The 18304-nt window shown below is 49.4% G+C and overlaps 2 protein-coding genes across 4 annotated transcripts; one reads left to right on the forward strand and one right to left on the reverse strand.

The window, feature by feature from the left end:
* On the reverse strand, nt 65–6327 carry CENPO (centromere protein O). 3 transcript variants are annotated; one of them, XM_021391085.1, is made up of 7 exons: nt 6196–6327; nt 5466–5671; nt 4464–4633; nt 4015–4126; nt 2922–3181; nt 2252–2423; nt 65–1038 (listed from the first exon to the last, which is right to left on the reverse strand). In XM_021391085.1, exons 1-7 carry the CDS (start codon nt 6240–6242, stop codon nt 923–925), a joined length of 1083 nt encoding a protein of 360 aa, XP_021246760.1. In that variant the 5' UTR covers nt 6243–6327; the 3' UTR covers nt 65–922. The 3 variants fall into 3 exon arrangements, with proteins under 3 accessions (XP_021246760.1, XP_021246761.1, XP_021246762.1); XM_021391086.1 differs by having other exon boundaries at nt 6103–6229; XM_021391087.1 differs by lacking the exon at nt 6196–6327 and adding an exon at nt 6039–6090.
* On the forward strand, nt 6196–16454 carry PTRHD1 (peptidyl-tRNA hydrolase domain containing 1). Its single transcript, XM_021391088.1, has 2 exons — nt 6196–6462; nt 16134–16454. Exons 1-2 carry the CDS (start codon nt 6211–6213, stop codon nt 16302–16304), a joined length of 423 nt encoding a protein of 140 aa, XP_021246763.1. The 5' UTR covers nt 6196–6210; the 3' UTR covers nt 16305–16454.

An 18304-nucleotide genomic window follows, 5' to 3' on the forward strand; every position in this document is an offset into this window, starting at 1 on the left:
TTAAAAACAAACTATGAACTTTCCACATGCAGTGTTGGCACAAAAAATGGCCAGGAGAAAATCCTGTTGTTCCAACCACATGTTATAAGTCTAGAAAAATCAATAGAAGGAGATTCTTTAAAATACCACAGTAAAAGTTCTCTATTACTGAAATTAACACATTTAAAGAGTGCTCTTAAAAGTACAGCAAGCTTTTAAGATCTGATCCAAACTTGGAAGCACCAAGACGGGATGCCAGGAAAGCTGTGCCATGACAAGAAGGAAACAGGATGTCCAAAGCCACTGCTGGTGTGAAATCTTCTGGAAAGTTCAGTACTAATGCACTGGGGGACAGTTAATGCAGCCCACATGAGGGTGCAGGCTGCTGCTGGCAATAATTAAACCTTACCTCTGTCCGGGGAAGGTTCAGTGGCTGCCATAACAATCCCAGTTGTCCTCCAACTTCTACCAGTTTCTAACATGAAGTCCTTTCCTGGCTGTTATAAGGAGGGCACAGATTACTCCACTTGCTCCCTGCTTTCTGAGGTCTGCTGCCTGGATACGTGCAGTGGTGAGCCATAGGGTTCTTGTTTCAAAAGCTTTTCTGAGCTGTTGAGATTTTAATATAGTTTCTCACTCCAATTGTGAGACATTTCCCATAATTGTGGAGCTCTGGGGCACCAAGCACGGCAATGCATCACGAGCAGGAATTAAACGACAAGCAGAAGCACAGTGCTGAGGAAAGATTACCTGCAATACACACCCAAAAGCACCAAGGAAATATTGCTCTCAAAATTCAAAGCAGGCCAATTGCTCCTCTGGGGCGTTCCCAGCAGCAGCGCTGCAGTCCATGGCAAACGTTTGCATTTTGAGAGCGCTCCTCACGGGCAGAAGAAGTCGGGAGAGGTATGTAACTGGAGAGAGCCAAGGTGGCTTACGGTGCTCAGTCCTGGCTTTCCTTAGCATTGAAGAGCAAGTTGAAGGCTTTGTGCAGAGCCACGTGGCGAAACGCGTCTGAGTGAGCTGCTGCCATCTCTGCTAGCAATGAAAGAGCGCCGGCTAGGAGACAGAAGTAAATGGACCAGTGGGGAGAGGAACACAGTTTTACCAGCATTAAACTATTCGCTTCTCGTTCTTCCCTTGTCCCTAGGGAGTTTTCTCCCTGGCCATAGTTTTTCTTCTCATCACCTTTCTTTCTCCTTCCTAACCCTTTGTGTCCCGCACCTCCCCCATGGGAACTGAACTGCTGCAGAGCCCAAGTGGTTCGAGAAACACCCAGAGCTGAAGGGCAGGGACAAAAGTGAGGAGACAAGAGTGTGGGAACACCTCAGCCTTCCAGTTGTCTTCTCAACTCAGAAGACACTGACATTTTTGAGCGATGGCAGAACTTCACCTATAAAGGGGCTGTTTCTGTGGCGAAAGGAGAGGAGGAGCTGTTGACACGGTACACAATTCCTCCTGCAGCCTAATTGCAACCCGAGGAGTGTCACAGCTGGGTTCAGCTGACAGAAGGAGGCCTCAGACCATGACTGCTGGCAGAGGGATTACAAGCCCGAGTTGCTCTGTTCAGAGCTCCATCTAGCTTTGCAGCCTAGCCAGCCCACGTGGGCAGCTGAATGGGATGCAAGGTGGCTCAGGCAGGCCCACAGCTCTGCACAACCATGAGGAAGAGATGGGAAAATGCCATCTCCTGGGCATTTGCAGCAATTAGTCATAAAAACAGTGCAGACCAGGATTAAGCCATGCCATATGCTCCTGAGGCTGCAGAAGACACTCAGCATCAGCCAGTCTGTACAACACCAGGAGGAGGTAGCATCGTTGATTCAGAAGATGGGGTAGTAAGTGGTATCAAGAAAGGTTTCCAGGCAGGGATCTTTGTTAGGAGCATTTCACAATATCACTGACACTTTGAAAGGGGTTGTAAATCTCCATCCTGCCTCCATCTATGCCACTGTATGGCACGATGTGCCAGCACACCTAATGGTGCAACGTGGCCAATTAGGGCCTGGCTGCACAATGTGAGACATCTCAACAGCAGGCCTCAGTGTCCACACTAATCATTTCTCTAACTGCATTGAAAGGAATTCCTCACGCTAATAAGAACCTGTCTTATTTCCCTGCCACTAACCCCTATGCTACAGAAAAGATCCTTCCTCCCACAGAAATACGACAGCATGTTCTTTCTGTCCCCAAACTGAACTAGAAAAAACCTCATCCACTGCAGTACAGCCTGCCCTCCACACACCCCCAGACACCTGCACTGTCCACTTACTTTCACAAGAAATGATGGCTTCAGTAGGGAGGCTGCGACAAAGGTCTCCATAAAGCAGCCTCACATTGAACAGAAAGGTCTTGTTGTTACTTGACACGTTGTAATTAAAGACCAGCAAGTTACACAAGGAGTTCCTCTGCAAGGTTCCTTCTATGCGGTCTGAAAAGTGTTCCTGAAGGGACAAAGACAACTTATGAAAGATGAAGCTAGGGCAGGAGTCCATCAGCGTGGGGCTGGGAGCTCACCAAGCATAGTGCCCCCACCCCCTGCACCAAGCTGGCATGCCCTGGGGTGGCTGTACCTTGAGCAAAAGACTGAAATAGACAAGTGCTCATCTACATCTTTACATCATGTCCTCCAGAGGTGTTTTACAAAGGCACAGCTCCTTCAGCTTAGGGACCTCAGAGGAAGAGGACAGCTTTCCTTGCATTTGGCTGTGTATTTTAAACGAGCCACAAGACGCCCAAATACGTATGTACTAATGACACAGGCAATGGAGTTTATAGTCATGCAATCATTTGTTGTGCTCTGAAAACCAGAAGAGCAAGTGCTCCATATAAAGAAAACCACCTAGATTTCCCCCAGCACTCCAGAGCTGTGCACGCTCATTAATATTTGGTATATAAAAGGCAAAGAGATGGGTGAGCAGTGTTGCTGTGACCACTGGTACCTCTAACTGGTCTGCCTGGTGCCTCCTTCCAACGTAAGCGTTCAGGTGGTCGGACAGGACAGACAGGAAGCGCCTGATGTCCGTCTGCAGGTACTTCTTGGCTATCTGCTCCAGGGGGATGAAGACGGGGACAGAGTGGCGTTGAATCTTCACTTCTGGCTTGATGAGGAGGTCCACATAATAGGAATCCAGGTAGGTGCCTTCATAAGCAGTGCTGATGCAGAAACACACTCCGTGCTTGGTCAGCTTCCCACTGATTCCTTGTGGCCGGAGAGAGAGGTTTTACTGAGCACTAACAAATTTGTCACCACAAGGAAGTTCTGCTGGGACAGCACACGCTGCAGGGGCTGTATGCCCTTAGCATGGCAGCCTGGGGAGGTCCCTGGGAAGATTAAGGACTTGCAAGATTTCAGGAACATAAAACACTGCAACTTTTGACAAAGGGACATCAAATAAATTCAAGCAGCTTAAAGGTAGATTAAATTGCCGCTGAGTTATGCTGGCACTTCCAAACTCAGTCCTGGCTCCCACATGACTCGCAGAACAGGCTGCCCCAAGTGAAAGAAAACAGTCCCAAAAAGAGTGGCAGGAGGGCGCATGGGCTCAACCCACCCTCACCAACATAAGACTTGTATTCCCACATTGTCCTTCCAGTGACTGGAACAGAGTGCAAAGATGACTCTTGTATTAGAAACAAAGAAAATATATATAGATTAAACAAATCTCAGGAATAGCTGAAAAGAGTGGACTGGCCTTCTAAGCTTGCCTGGAAGACCCAGACCCACTGGATATTTAACCTAATTCCCAAGGATTTTATTAAGACTAAGGCAGTTACATGCTTCCCAAAATCTAGATCTTAGTCCAAATGACACAGTTCAGTAAGCAACAGTTTCTGCAAAATCCCAGAAGCCTTCTCCGAGAGACAGAGAACTGCAGCATTACTGCTCTTCCTACGCTTTCAGGCTGAAGGCTTCAAGCACGACACAAGCAGCGTTAATAGGGAAACTGCACTTCACATCAAATTCATTTTTCAAAATTTCGCACCCCAAAAATGCAGCCATCAGCAGAACGCATGCAAGTCTTGAGGCATTACCTGTAAGGTAAAAGATCTGCAGCATGGCCTTAATGCTCTTCATTTTCCACTCCAAAACAGTCTGAGCACTGGGCTTTGCTGGATCTGTCACAACTCCTTCTTTGTCAAGGAGCTACAAAAGCCAAAAGATGAGACAGGTCAGAAACTGATGATGCCAAACATGTCACCTGCAGGGAACACACTCAGGGTACAGTGAAAAAACCCAGCTCTGGGAAATGTGAGGCAGTGTTTCAAGCAGAAGAAGGGAAAAATAGTTCATAAATGGCCATACAACCTCAAAGCATAAAGACCCAGCAGTCCTGGACTACACTGCACTGCGAACAGGAGATGCCAGGACTGTACGTTACTTAAAAAGAGAAAATAAATTAATAACCTCAGTAAATCCACGCTGGGAGAGCAAGAGCATACCAGAGCCCCCTGTCAGATCTTTGCTGCAAGCCCTTCCTCACCCTTTTTTCCTGCAGCTCCACTTTAGCCCGCAGCTCATCCCTCTGGGCTCTCAGCTCTTGCACTCTGGCTTTCAGTCTGTCAAGCTTCTTTTCTTGCTGCTCCTTTTCTTCTTGCTTCAGGCCTAACTCGTGAGCCTGTGCCTCCAGCATTTCCAGATAACCTAACACCCCTGCAAGGAACAGCAACACATGCTCAAAAATTCAGCTGTTATTAGTAGGCATCTGCACAGTGCAACTCAAACCAAAGTTGGCCCAGTACAGATACGTAAAGAAATTATTTACAACAACTCCTCAGGGGCAGAGGACAGGCAATGACCTGTTTTGGGGAATTTTCAACACCAAGACTGAATGACAGCAGGCAACAAAGACCAGGTGTTTCCCACATTAGGAAGCTAACATTCTGAGAAGCAGAAAGCTACCAAATACACAGCCCTGCACAGATCTGCAACCTCCAGTTTCATTTCTAACCAAGAGTAGCTTGTCTGATGTGTCTATACCCTAAATTTGTAGCAAATCATAACAAGCCAGAGTGTCGCTCCTGGTCCCAAGTCCAAGTCTGTGAGAGAACATACTTGGGCAGAATCACAGGATCAACCAGGCTGGAAAAGACCTCTAAGATCATGAATTTCAACCCCAACCCATCCCCACCATGCCCGCTGACCACGTCCCTCAGTGCCACACCCCCACGGTTCTGGAACACCTCCAGGGATGGGGACTCCACCACCTCCCTGGGCAGCCTGTGCCACTGTATCACTGCTCCTTTGGAGAAGAAACGTTTCCTAATCTCCAACCTGAACTCCCCTGGTGCAACTTGAGGCCATCACCTCTTGTCCTGTCACTGTTACCTGGGAGCAGAGGCCGATCCCCACCTCAACACAACCTTCTTTCATGGAGTTGGAGAGAACTATAACGCCTCCCCTGGGTCTCCTCTGCTCCAGACTGAACTCTGCCCCAAGTCTGTAGCACTGCATGCTGCACAGAAAGTGACCTTTACAATCTCACCATCTCCTGAGTACACTTTCCTTTCTTCCACCTTCCCTTGTGCAAGTGGAACCGCAGATATTTGCAATTCTCCATCCCGAGAGGCAGCACTGAGAGATCTTTCCTGCAGGGCATTTTCCTTCTCATCACTGTTACGCTCTTCCTCCATGAAGCCTGGATGCAGGTCTGGCTCCCGGGTTGGGCCCACACAAGGACAGTCCTGAAGGCTAAAACAGCACATTATAAACCTCCAGCCCCTTATGTACCCTCACAAATCCTCATACACCCTTTTACACCAGTCTGGAGCCACCACAGCCCCAAGGAGGTGACAGAAACCCCTCCAGCTGTCTCCATATGGAAACGGGGTGACAGGTGAACTAGTGACCTCATTAAGGGGGAGATAGGAGTATGAGGAGGGGAAGCAGGGCCTGGGGTCTCCCACTGAGGAGTCAGTGGGACAGGGCAGTGTGGCCTCCTGAGGATAGCAAGGAAGGAGCAGCTCCAGGGAGACCGGGGGAGGAGGGGTGGGGGCCGAGCAGCCTAAGGACCCCTCCGAGGGAGATCTGTGGGGTAGAGGAACACAGGAACCCCCACCGACGGGAGAGCTGGGGGTCGGAAGGCCTTAACCTGCTGCCAAGCCCCAGAGCCCCGCTCTCACCTCAGCGCTCAAACTTCGCGCTCCGGCGCCGCCGGAACTACGTCATCACCACTCCCCTCACATCGCCGTACAACAAAATGGCGGCGCCCATACCTTTCAGTGTCTGGCATGCGCGGCCACGCCTCCCCGTACAGCAGCATGGCGGCGCCCGGGACGGTGGCGGGAGCATCCGCGGCGGCGGCGGCGGCGCTGGTGCAGTACGTGGTGCTGCGGGGGGACCTGGCCCGCTCGTGGTCGCTGGGTGCAGTGGTGGCCCAGGGGTGCCACGCCGCGCTGGCCGCCGCGCACGCGCACTGGCAGCACCCCGACACCCGTGCCTACCTGTCGGCGGGCGGCGCCATGCGCACCGTGGTGCTGGAGGTGCGCGGGGCATGGCGGGAGCGCCGCGCTGAGGGGAGTCGGTGGCGGCCATTTTGGGGCGGGTGGGGGTATTGTCGCGGGTCTGGTCGAGCCTTTCTGCGTGGGCAGACAGAGAGAAAAGGAGGCACTTCAGAATAATTTGAGGAAAAGCTTATATAGTTTGAGGGTCACAGAGTCCTGGAACTGTCTGCACGGAGGGGTTGTGGACTCTTCTCTGGACATGGTCATGACCAAGCTGGGTGCTTTCCTGTGTGATGTGCTGTAGGGAACTGCTTTCGTGGTGGTTGGGCGAGATCAGAGAATCAGTGGAGGTGGAAGGGACCCTTACAGGCCATCTGGTCCAACAGGGACACCCACAGCTCCATCAGTGCTCAGAGCCTCATCCAGCCTCACCTTGGGTGTCTCGGAACAGGAGACCCACTGCTGCTCTGGGCAACCTGTGCCAGTGCCCCACTGCTCTTATTGTAAAAAACCTCTTACTTATATCCAGTCTAAATCTTAGAGTTTGAAGCCATTTCCCCTTGTCCTCTCACACCAGACCCTGCTGAACAGTTTGTACCCTTCTCTCCTGCACCCCCCCCTCGCCCTGCTGGCCACGCTGCTTTTGGTGCAGCTCAAGATATAGTTGGCTTTCTGGGCTGCGAGGGCACAGTGCTGGCTCATGTCCAGCTGCCATCCACCTGTACCTCCTTGTCCTTTTCTGCAGGGCTGTGCTCAGTCACTTTTCTGGCTTGTATGGATAGCACTGAATCCAGCAGGAGCAGGAGGTGATTGTCTCTCTGTACTCGATGCTGGTGAGGCCATACCTCCAGTGCTGTGTTCACCGTTGGGCCCCTCACTATGAGAAAGACATTGTGGTGCTGGAGCGTGTCCAGAGAAAGGCAATGAAACTGAGGGTTCTGGGGCACAAGTGGGGAGCAGGTGAGGGCACTGGGATGGGTCATTCTGCAGCAGAGGAGGCTCAGGGGAGACCTCATCACTCTCTACAACTCCCTGAAAGGTGGTTGTGGAGAGATAGGAGTCAGCCTCTGCTCCCAGGCAACAGTGATAGGACAAGAAGTAATGGCCTCAAGTTATGCCAGGGGAGGTTCAGGTTGGATGCTGGGAAACACTTTTTTGAAAGAGCAGTGATGCAGTGGCACAGGCTGCCCAGGGAGGTGGTGGGGTCACCGTCCCTGGAGGTGTTCAAGAACAATGGGGATGTGGAGTGAAATGGTGTAGTGCGGTCACAGGCATGGGTGGACAGTTGGGCTTGATACTCTTAGTGGTCTTTCCAATCTGAATGATTCTATGATCTTGCTCCCCCAGCTCTTACTGAAAGTGGAGGTTGCCATGACCCAAGTGCAGACCTTGCACTTGGCTTTGCTGAACCTCATGAGGTTCTCCTGGGCCCACAGCTCAGCTTGTCTGGGTCGCTCAGGGGAGCACTGATTCAAAGAATTGAAACTGAGAAACATAACAGCCAGGTTTTGTAAAGCAGATATTCTTTTTTAGCAGTGCTGGGAAGCACTGGGGATAATTCCAACATAAGCACTTCCAAGATTACGTGATTCCGAGTTCATTATATTTCTGCAGGTATTACATATTCGTAATTCCCTAACGAGATAATTGAAATACACGTACCTATCTCAAGAAGAGTGAAGTTTTCAGTCTTCTATTCCATGGTCTCTGCAGCCATCTAGTGTCCTTTTAGTCCCACGACAGCCCAGTCGGCAGCCTGTTACTTCCTCCAGCGGTCTTCCTCGCTCACCCTCTAAATGAACTTTCTTCGCTGTTGCATGCTCAGGAAGATAATACCTATTAGAAGTAATTTATAGGTGCCAAAATCATCACATTTGCCCACTCAGCTATTATTTCTGAACATCTGCTCATCCTGGGATAGAGAGAAGCTCGGCGTCCTGCCTTTCAATGATAAACTGGGGCATGGGGAGATAAGGAGGGTGGGGGAGTATGCTGATGCCTGCCCGTTGCATTCCAGGCTGCTCCTGAACTGGGGCACTTTGGCCTTGTGTGGAGGCCCTGGCTTCTCTGATGTCTGAGAAGCCAGCTCACGCCTTTTCATTGTTGTGTTTCTTTTGCTGAAGGTCCCTGGTTAAAGCAGAACAGCCCTAGGACATGCTTTCTAGTCTGTAATGCTGCATGGACAGCTATTTGCAACAGCTGAAAGTTGTTACACTTCTGCAAGCAAGAATTCAATCACATTGTACAACAATTCAGCAGCTACCTTTGTTAGGATACGCTACCATAATATATTCCAAAATATATGTCAGGGTTGAGGAAAACGGTCCGGCTTGGCTTGGCTGGTTTCTTATCCAGTTGTGGTTTCGAGTTCTTGTTAAGCACACTTTAAAAGCCAATCAGCGTCTTACCCTATTGCTCCCCATTGTTCCTGATATGTGGTTTTAGCAGCTTTTAACCCTTACTTCTATCACTACTGTGATGTTGCAAGCAAGGATTAACAGAATATTTTGTGTAATTACTTCTTCAAATCAATACAAAGATGTAAGCGTTGGATCTGGTCAGTTCTCATCGTTGCTTTCTGACTCAGTATTGTGATGGAGTTTGTCCCTCCTACTGACTGTCCCATACATATCAGCATTTCCCATGAGGAACTGGTTCCAAATTCATAGATTCCATTTGTGAGATTTACGCCTGTAGCATTCTTAACCTTTACACATGGAGAGGTACGCAATCCTTCATATACACAACATGTTACATGCCGCAGGACACAAACCACTTGCCCCCATAAGTGCCAGTAGGTGATGTAATAAATTCATTGATAGCAACTGCCCATTGTTGCATAAATTTATTTATTATGATATAGAGCAAGCAAGCGGCGCCTGGTGTGTGGGGAGTCTATGCTCCACCAACACGCACACCTGAGGGAGGGGTGTTAGGGTTTTTATAGGGTACAGAGAATGATTTGGAAGAATGACTTGCAAAAAGACCTACAGGGTGCCCACCCCCAGTTCTGACCACCCGATTATTGCCTCGGTGCTTGATTCTGTGCATGTGTGAACTATTTGTGGTCTTATCGTTGCTCCTTTTGGGGTTGTGGTGAAGATCCTCTTCATCTGGAACTGGAAGATAAGTTTTCCGGTGTACCAGACGTGTTGCACAAGCTTGTCTGTTAGGCGAGTTGTACTTGTTCCTTTCCTGTTAGGCTTAGCATGAGTTAGTTTTTAGCTTTCCCTTATGAGGCCCTCTTTTAGCACTTCCTTATCGACACGAATCATAATGAAGTAACTCACATTGTTAACACGAATCATAATGAAATAACTCACAGTGGGTTCCCTCTATACCAAGTCCAATTCACTCCATTTTACAGTGGCATTCTGAAAGTCTGTGCCACTTCGGCTTTGGGTACTGTGCATAATTGGCCACCCTCCCCCATGCTTACCCCTCCCCTGTTTCTCCGTTGGCTGGGTACTCCAGGTTCACAATCTTACCGAAAGTTTACATTTGTTAATTAGATTCTGACACTTGTTAATTCATATACTATCTTGTCGCCAGCCAGTCGCCATCCTGCTGCTTCCGAGATGTCTCAGGACTCTTCTCATCATATTGACATGGTGATTCTCTCCAAGGCCTCTTCCATTCTGCCCGAAGGACGCTTCCTTTGTTAAACAAAGAGCAGGGGGGAGGGGGCAGGGGGACAGGTCTTCCCTATGCTTCTTCAGGCAGGCATATTCCAACTTGCCTTTACTTCTTTGGGCATGTGACAAAATATTACATATATACTCATACTGGCTAAACATAAATTGTTGCTAGCTACACATGTATATTGCTAATTATTTAACTTCTCCTCCTTAAATTTTCTATCAATCACTCAGGTCTTGTCAGACCTAACTAGTTATACATCAATTAGTAAAATATTTATCTTGTTAGTTCTAATGCAGAAACAACGCTCCATTTCTACACTACTTGTACCCTGTCTGTGGTATTAGGATCGTTCTTCAAACAGATTTCACATTGGTGAGTAACCTGTTTCACTGTGGTATACAGACTACAACCAACAATTACTTTGTTCAAATACTTATAAAGAGCATCTGTTCCCCAGTGTGTTTTATTATGTTCCCTTAGAACCAATTTCCATGAGATGCTAAAGGGCACGACAGTGCATTCATCAGGTGCATATGCCCATCCGTCAGCTTGCTCCTTCTAAATCATTAATTACATGCCTGTCCTCTCTAGAATACTTTACAGGCTCTGACTCAAGTTCAGAGATTTGAAGTTTACCATCTGGAATTGAAGTTTGTACACCAATTTCTTTTCCTTCAGCTGCCTGTTTTGCCGCCTGATCCACCATCTTATTTCCAGTCTCCTGTCCAGTGTTACCTTTCTCATGTCCTCTACAGTGTCTAATAGCCACACCCTTTTGTAGATTTACAGCTTCCAGTAGGTGCAGGATTTCCTTGGCATGCTTAATTTGTTTTCCTTGTGCTGTGAGCAATCCCCGCTCTTTCCAGATGGCACCATGAGCGTGTACCACCCCAAATGCTTATTTAGAATCAGCCCATATGTTTTTCCTTTTTCCTTTTGCTAACCCTAAAGCTCTTGTCGAGGCAGCTCTTTCAGCCTTCGGAGCAGAAGTCCCCACAGATAATGGTTTTGCTTCGATTACCTTGTCAGTAGTGGTTGCTGTGTATCCTGCCTTAGGGTTTCCTTGTCTCACAAAACAGCATCCATTGGTGAACCAGGAATCCTCAGCATCATCCAGTGGTTCCTCCTTGTGGTCCAGCCCACTGGCATAGGCAGTCTCCATGGTTTCCAAGCAGTCCTGCGCTACCGGCTCAGAGGTGGCTCACTGAGGAAAGATGCTGGGTTCACAATGTTAGTAGTTACTATGTTGACATCCCCTTGTTCTCCCATTATGGCCTGATGTTTCAAAAATCTGGAAGGGGAAAGCCAGTGGCTTCCCTCTGTTCCAGAACTGCAGAAGCTGAGTGGGATGTCAATACAGTCATTTGCTGTCCCAAAGTAAATTTGTGAGCTTCCTGGATGTTAAGAACAACGGCTGCCGCTGCCTGTAGGCACCTGGGCCAACCTCTGCTCACTTCATCCAGCTGCTTGGAGAAGTAAGCAGCTGCCCTTTTATACGGTCCCAGTTGCCGAGCAGGAACACCCAAGGCTATGCCTCGTTTCTCATGAGAGAATAACCTAAATGGTTTTGTAATGGCCGGAAGGCCTAGGGCTGGAGCTCTCATTAGTTCCTTCTTCAGTTCTTCCCATGCCCTCTTTGCCCTGCCAGTCCATGTCAGCATAGACTGATCATTTTTCAATAATTCATATAAGGTTTTACCAATGGCCCATAATTACAGATCCATAGTCTGCACCAACCTGTCGTGCCAGGGAAGGTTCTGAGCTCTTTTACCATCTGCAGTCTGGGCGTTTGGCAAATCGCTTCCTTTCCAAGTTGTCTTTGCCGTCCCGAGATCTCGGATCCCAGGTAAATCACCTGCTGCTGGATTCACTGAGCTTCCTGTTGAGAAACTTGATAACTGTTTAAACCAAGAAAATTCAGCAAGCTGACAGTCCATTGTACGCAGTCCTCTTTTGTTATTGTGGCAGTGAGGAGGTCGTCCACGTACTGCAATAAACTCCACCTTGAGTGGAGGGTCCAAGCCCCGAGCTCACGAGCCAGCTGGCTCCTCAAAATTGTCTGGCTGTTCTTAAAACCCTGAGGTAACACTGTCCAGGTTAACTGAGTCCTCCTCCCAGTATCGGGGTTTTCCCATTCAAAAGGCAAGTAACTTTGGACTTTCTTGGGCTAAAGCCAGGCAGAAGAAGGGATCCTTCAAATCCAGGATGCTAAACCACACCTGCTCATTCCTCAGCTTGGTTAATAAAGGGTACAGATTTGCCACCACTGGGCGTACATCTTCAACAATGCTAGTAATGCCCCTCAGATCCTGCACCAAGCAATAGCTCTTGCTGTCTGACCTTACACCGGCAAGATTGGGGTGTTAGACTCAGATTCACATTCAATTAATAATCCGAACTCCAGAAAGTTATCTGTGATTACTTTTATTCCCTTGTGGTCTTGTATCCTCAAAGGGTTCTGCTTTATCCAGACTGGGCTGGCTCATGCTTTTAACTTAACTTCTATTGGGGTTGCATTTTTGGCTCTGCCGGGCATCCCTGTCACCCACACTCCTAGATATTCCTGATTCTGAATTTCCTTAATTTCTGGGGATATCACATTGTTTTTTTTCACAGTCTACCTTAAAGCCAGACTTAAAATTTCAGTCAGCTGGTCTTCCTTGACCCTTAGCTCCGGTTTTCCTCTGTTGAATTTAATCTCTGTATCCAATTGTTCTAATAAATCTCGCCTGAAATAACGCTTTCAGAGAACCTGGCGTGTACAAGAATTTGTGTATTCCTGCTTGTTTTCCCAGCCTGTATTTAACTGGTTTCAAAAAGTAAGCCTTTTCTCATTGGCCAGTAGCTCCCACTACTGTTACAAAATCAGCATCTACGGGTGATAGTTCTTGATGTAGCACAGAGTAAGAGGCACCCGTATCCACCAGAAAATTAACCTCTTTACCCTGTTCCCCTAGCTGCAGTTTAACCAGTGGGTCTGCTAGGGTAGACTCCCCAGGTTCCCATCATTCAACTTCTGCCATCAGGGACGGTTCCTCTCCCTCAGCCTGGGACAGCTTCTCCACCAGTGTCCCATTTCCCTGCAGTTTGCACACTGATTTCGGTCCAGTGGGGGGCGGAACCTTCCCTGGACCCTTCCAGGCCCCCCCCTCCCTCTTCCCCGAGGTGGTCTCTGTGTCCCCGGGCCCTGCTCTAGCGCTGTTCTTCCCGATTTCTTTCTTTCACTTCTATCCCTGTTTCTATATACTCTCCAGGCCTCGTCAGTTAATGTCTCCAGGTCCCTTGCGTGTGGTTGTCCTAATCTCTGGAGTTTCTTCCTGATATCCCTGGAGGATTGTCTCAGAAACATTGACGCCAGCCGGTGTTGCCCGATATCTGATGAGGGATCCAAAGTAGTGTATTTTCTCATGGCGGACCTGAGTTTATCCAAAAATTCAGAAGGGGTTTCAGTCAGCCCCTGTCTGACTGCATACACAGCTGACCAGTTTGTTGCTGGTAATGGCATAGCGTTTTCCAAACCAAATTTTATCCAGTCTCGGTATTGCTTTAACAGCTGATACTCTGCAGGATCATTTGGGTTCCAACTGGGATCATGGAGGGGGACATACTGTTCAACCCCCCCCTGTAGGGCACCAGCAGTGATTTTCACCTGCACTTGAGCCCGAGCACTCCTCAATACCATCTGCTTTTCTGTTTCGGACATTGCATCGAGCATTAGATCTATATCGCTCCAGTCAGCATCCTGGTTTTTAACAATCAACCCGAAACTTTTTGCCACCCCTAAGGGATCATGCCTGTAACTTTTCACTGCTTCCATCCAGCTAGCGAAATCACTCGGAGAGAATGGAGCCTTGATTCTGACCAGTCCCTTTGTTCCTATAGCCTGCCTCAGAGGCGCCTGTATTGTGGGTTCCTTTCTGCTGCCACTTCTCACAGTGACTGGAGAACCCCCCCCGGCAGATCCTCCCTCCCTTTGTGCTGCCTCTGCTTCCCCTTCTTCTTCATCTGAGAATCCCTCCTGCTTCTCAGCCTGCAGAGACACATCTTCTAGTGTTTCCTCTTCACCCCTGTCTCTCACTTTCAGGCACCTCTCCCCTATGCTGCAAGCTGAGCAGCACCGCTTTAACGCCCCGTTAGTCTTTTTCTGATCTTTCTCTAATTGCAACACGAAAGGATCCTGTGGAGCCAAGTTCATCCCCCATCCTTTCTGCCATTCTGGGTGCTTTCGTAAAGTGAAAAACATATCGGCATATATCACCTCATCCCATTTCCCTTCTCTTCTCAAAAACGACATAAGTTGCGATAGGGTGTTGTAATTCAGAGTGCCATTGAAAGGCCACTTTTCCTGTGATTCCAGCGTATAGAACGGCCACCACTGGTTACAGTATTTGATCAGAGTTTTTTTGTTCACATTCCCCCCAGGTCCCCTGATATCCCTCCATCGAGCCAGTACACATCCTAGAGGGCTCTTCTTCACGATTCCCCCGCTCTGTTTGCCACCCATTGGATGCAGTTCAGATTAACACACACAGGCTCTAAGCACAGCAGCAAACAGGCACAAAATCACTATTACAAAATCACTATTACAAAGATACCTCAAATTCCACCAATTAGAATTCCGTAGACCATTAAAACCATTTCTCCAACCCCCTCCAGCAATTACAAGGAAAACAGAGAAGATATTCTCCAGAGTTCCAATCTACCCAGCTCTGAGCCCCGCGAATAGGACGCTCGCTTATAAGAATGGGTCCTGCTGCTGTGTACCTGGTTTCCTTAGGCATGAAGCAGAATACAGTATGTTGAACAAAGCAAAAGTTCCAGAACCTGCTTTTCAAAACCCGTGCATGACCAGCAAGACCAAACCTACAGTCAGGTATTTTCCAAATGTATACAGGTCTATGCCAACCCTGCAATCTCGGCCAGCTCACGGGTGGCTTCCCAATGGACCGGTCCCCAAAACGTGAAATGAAAGAATACCTTTATCACACCTGGTCTGCTCCCGCAGCGATCCGACTGAGGCGAGGAGTCCCTCTGGAGAACTCTCCTGGGGCGCCCAGGGAGTCCTGTTCTCAACGGGTCCTGCAGCCGAGCAGAGCTGTTGCCACCTGGAGTGCCAGGCTGACTCAGAGAACCGGAACCAAGGAACCCAACAGCCAAGTTTGGTCGCCGTTAAGCAGATATTCTTTCTTAGCGGCGCCGGGAAGCACTGGGGATAATTCCACCATCAGCGCTTCCATGGTTACACGATTCCGAGTTCATTATATTTCCGCAGGTACTACATATGCATATTTCCCTCACGAGATAATTAACATGTACACGCCTTTCTCAAGTGATGAAGTTTTCAGTCTCCTAGTCCGTGGTCTCTGCAGCCATCTAGTGTCCTTTTAGTCCCACGACAGCCCAGTCAGCAGCCTGCTACTTCCTCCAGCAGTCTTCCTCGCTTGCCCTCTAGATGAACTCTCTTCACTGTTGCATGCTCAGGAAGATAATACCTATTAGAAGTAATTTATAGGTGCCAAAATCATCACATTTGCCCACTCAGCCATTATTTCTGAACATCTGCTCATCCTGGGATAGAGAGAAGCTCGGCATCCTGTCTTTCAATGATAAACTGGGGCATGGGGAGATAAGGAGGGTGGGGGAGTATGCTGATGCCTGCCTGTTGCATTCCAGGCTGCTCCCGAACTGGGGCACTTTGGCCTTGTGTGGAGGCCCTGGCTTCTCTGATGTCTGAGAAGCCAGCTCACGCCTTTTCATTATTGTGTTTCTTTTGCTGAAGGTCCCTGGTTAAAGCAGAACAGCCCTAGGACATGCTTTCTAGTCTGTAATGCTACGTGGGCAGCTATTTGCAACAGCTGAAAGCTGTTACACTTTTGCAAGCAAGAATTCAATCACATTGTACAGCAATTCAGCAGCTACCTTTGTTAGGATACGCTACCAAAATATATTCCAAAATATATTGTGTGTTTGCTTCTTCAAATCAGCACCCTGTCCCTGAGGTGTTCAGCCACACCGCGTTACCTCCAGGGCTTCTGCCAGCCCTCACAGCCAGTGTTGTCTGTCCCCAGGCTCCGGATGAGGCCGCTCTGACCGCGCTGGCACAGACCCTGCAGCAGCACAGCATTGACCACGAGGTGTGGACAGAGCAGCCTGAGAACGTCCCCAGCTGCCTGGCGCTCCGGCCCTACCCGAAGGACCAAGTGCACCCGCACCTGAAGAAGTTCAAGCTGCTGAAGTGACCCCTGCTTTCCCACAAGCCCTCCTCCTGTGCCACAGCTTCGCAGAAGCTTTGTGCTGATGTGTGTCAGCCTTCGTGTTGTGCAGTAGTGGTTAAACAGTGTAAAACAGATCTTTGCTGGAGAGGATTAAATATTCCTTGCAACATTTCATTCTCTCTTTTCACTGCTTGAATGCTTTATGCTTTGAGAGCTTCCTCCTGTTTGCAGCTCTCCTGGACGCCGTGGTGCCTCTGCAGGATGCTGCTGTTGGATGATGCCTCGCAGCAGGAGTCGTTGGCTTCTCTCTCACTTTTATTTCCTGCTGATGTGGGAGGTGACCTGGAAACCACAAAAACCCATGCAGCCACCCCACCCATCTCCACAGCCAAGGAAACCTGGGACAGCATCGGGCTGGGCTGGGCTGTCATGGGTTCCCTGCGTCTTGCAGGGTGTACCTTGCTGCATGCCTAACACAGCCCTCTGAGCTCCTCTGCCCATCCTGAAGCCCAGCCAACGCTCCGTTTTGGGGGATGATAGATTCATAGAACCATTCAGGTTGGAAAAGACCTCTGAGATCACCAAGTCCCACCCCAACCCATCCCACGGTGCCCACTGACCACGTCCCTCAGTGCCACATCCCCACGGTTCTGGAACACCTCCAGGGACGGTGACCCCACCACCTCCCTGGGCAGCCTGTGCCACTGCAGCACCGCTCTTTTGGAGAAGAATATTTTCCTAATATCCAACCCGAACTTCCCCTGGTGCAATTTAAGGCTGTCACCTCTTGTTCCAAACAGAGGAGCGTGGTTGGGCTGTGTTGAAGCATCCTCCCACAGCTCTGGCGTATCAGAACTGCTGCCACCCTCACCAACACCGCCGTTGCCACCTCATGTCACCCAGGCTGTGACACTTTGGATGTGGTCACCATGTGACACAGTCACCCTACAGCAGCCTGAGCCCCGCAGCTCACACCAACCAGAGGTCGGCTTGTCTGGTTTCGTTTGCACAGAACCATGCAGCAAATCCCTGCCAAGAGCCTTGCGAACAGCAGACGGCAGCATCGGCCAGCGAGCCAGGACTCAGCGCAGCCCTCATCCCACTGATCGCTGCCTCGTTTCAACAAAGTACACATTTTTGGAAGGAGCCACTTGTTAAAAAAAAAACAACAACAAAACTGCTGTCAGCTCAAAGTGCCTGTGACCCACGGCACCCCTTGGGCAGCTCACACCGGCGGTTAACGCTGCGGTGTTCATACCACATCAACTCCTGCCCGTACCACCCCCAGGATCTCCCCGCTTCCAGAGCCAAGGATCATGCTCCTGGGGGCTGCCCAATTCAGGCATGTAGGAGCCATTCCTCCTGGTGCCTTCAGCCCGAGCCAAACCACAACTGCCCAGGTGTAATACAAACCCTCGGGGAAAGCGAGGGCGGGATCAGGAGAACCCCAGCAGCTGTGATGCTCTTCCCCACCTGCTGCTTCCAGCACACAACATGGCAGAAAGCCACCAGCAAGGAGGTACAGCACCTAAGTACCCACCCTCCAAGATGCCGAAGCACCCCAACACATTGTAGTGTTTGGGGGCTGATTGGGAGGACTCAAATATTGTAGGGTTTTGGGGCTGACTGGGAGGAACAAACACATTGGGGTTTGGGGGCTTGTTGGGAGAACCCAAACACTGTAGTGTTTTTGGGCTGGTTGGGAGCAAGAGGCATTGTAAGGCTTTTGTGCTGGTTGGGAAGACTCAAATATTGTAGGGTTTGGGGACTGGTTAGGAGCAACAGACATTGTAGGGTTTTTTGGCTTGTTGGGAGGATCCAAATATTCTAGGGCTTTGGGGCTCATTGGGAGGACTCAAACACTGTAGGGTTTTTGTGCTGGTTGGAAGGACCCAAACATTGTAGGGCTTTGGGGCCGGTTGGGAGGAACAAACGTTGCAGGGTTTGGGGGCTGGTTGGAAGCAACAGACATTGTAAGGCTTTTGGTCTGGTTGGGAGGACCCAAACACTGCAGGGTTTTGGGG

Source organism: Numida meleagris, chromosome 3, assembly GCF_002078875.1.
Source record: "Numida meleagris isolate 19003 breed g44 Domestic line chromosome 3, NumMel1.0, whole genome shotgun sequence".
NCBI lineage: Eukaryota > Metazoa > Chordata > Aves > Galliformes > Numididae > Numida > Numida meleagris.

Coding starts and splice junctions, on each gene's coding strand:
- PTRHD1 (XM_021391088.1), top strand. CDS start 6,211: ATGCGCGGCCACGCCTCCCCGTACAGCAGCATGGCGGCGCCCGGGACG. Junction 6,463..16,133: donor TGCGCACCGTGGTGCTGGAG/GTGCGCGGGGCA, acceptor GTCTGTCCCCAG/GCTCCGGATGAGGCCGCTCT.
- CENPO (XM_021391085.1), bottom strand. CDS start 6,242: ATGCTGCTGTACGGGGAGGCGTGGCCGCGCATGCCAGACACTGAAAG. Junction 4,127..4,463: donor TGGAGCTGCAGGAAAAAAGG/GTGAGGAAGGGC, acceptor TGGCTTTTGTAG/CTCCTTGACAAAGAAGGAGT. Junction 3,182..4,014: donor GCAGATCTTTTACCTTACAG/GTAATGCCTCAA, acceptor TCCGGCCACAAG/GAATCAGTGGGAAGCTGACC.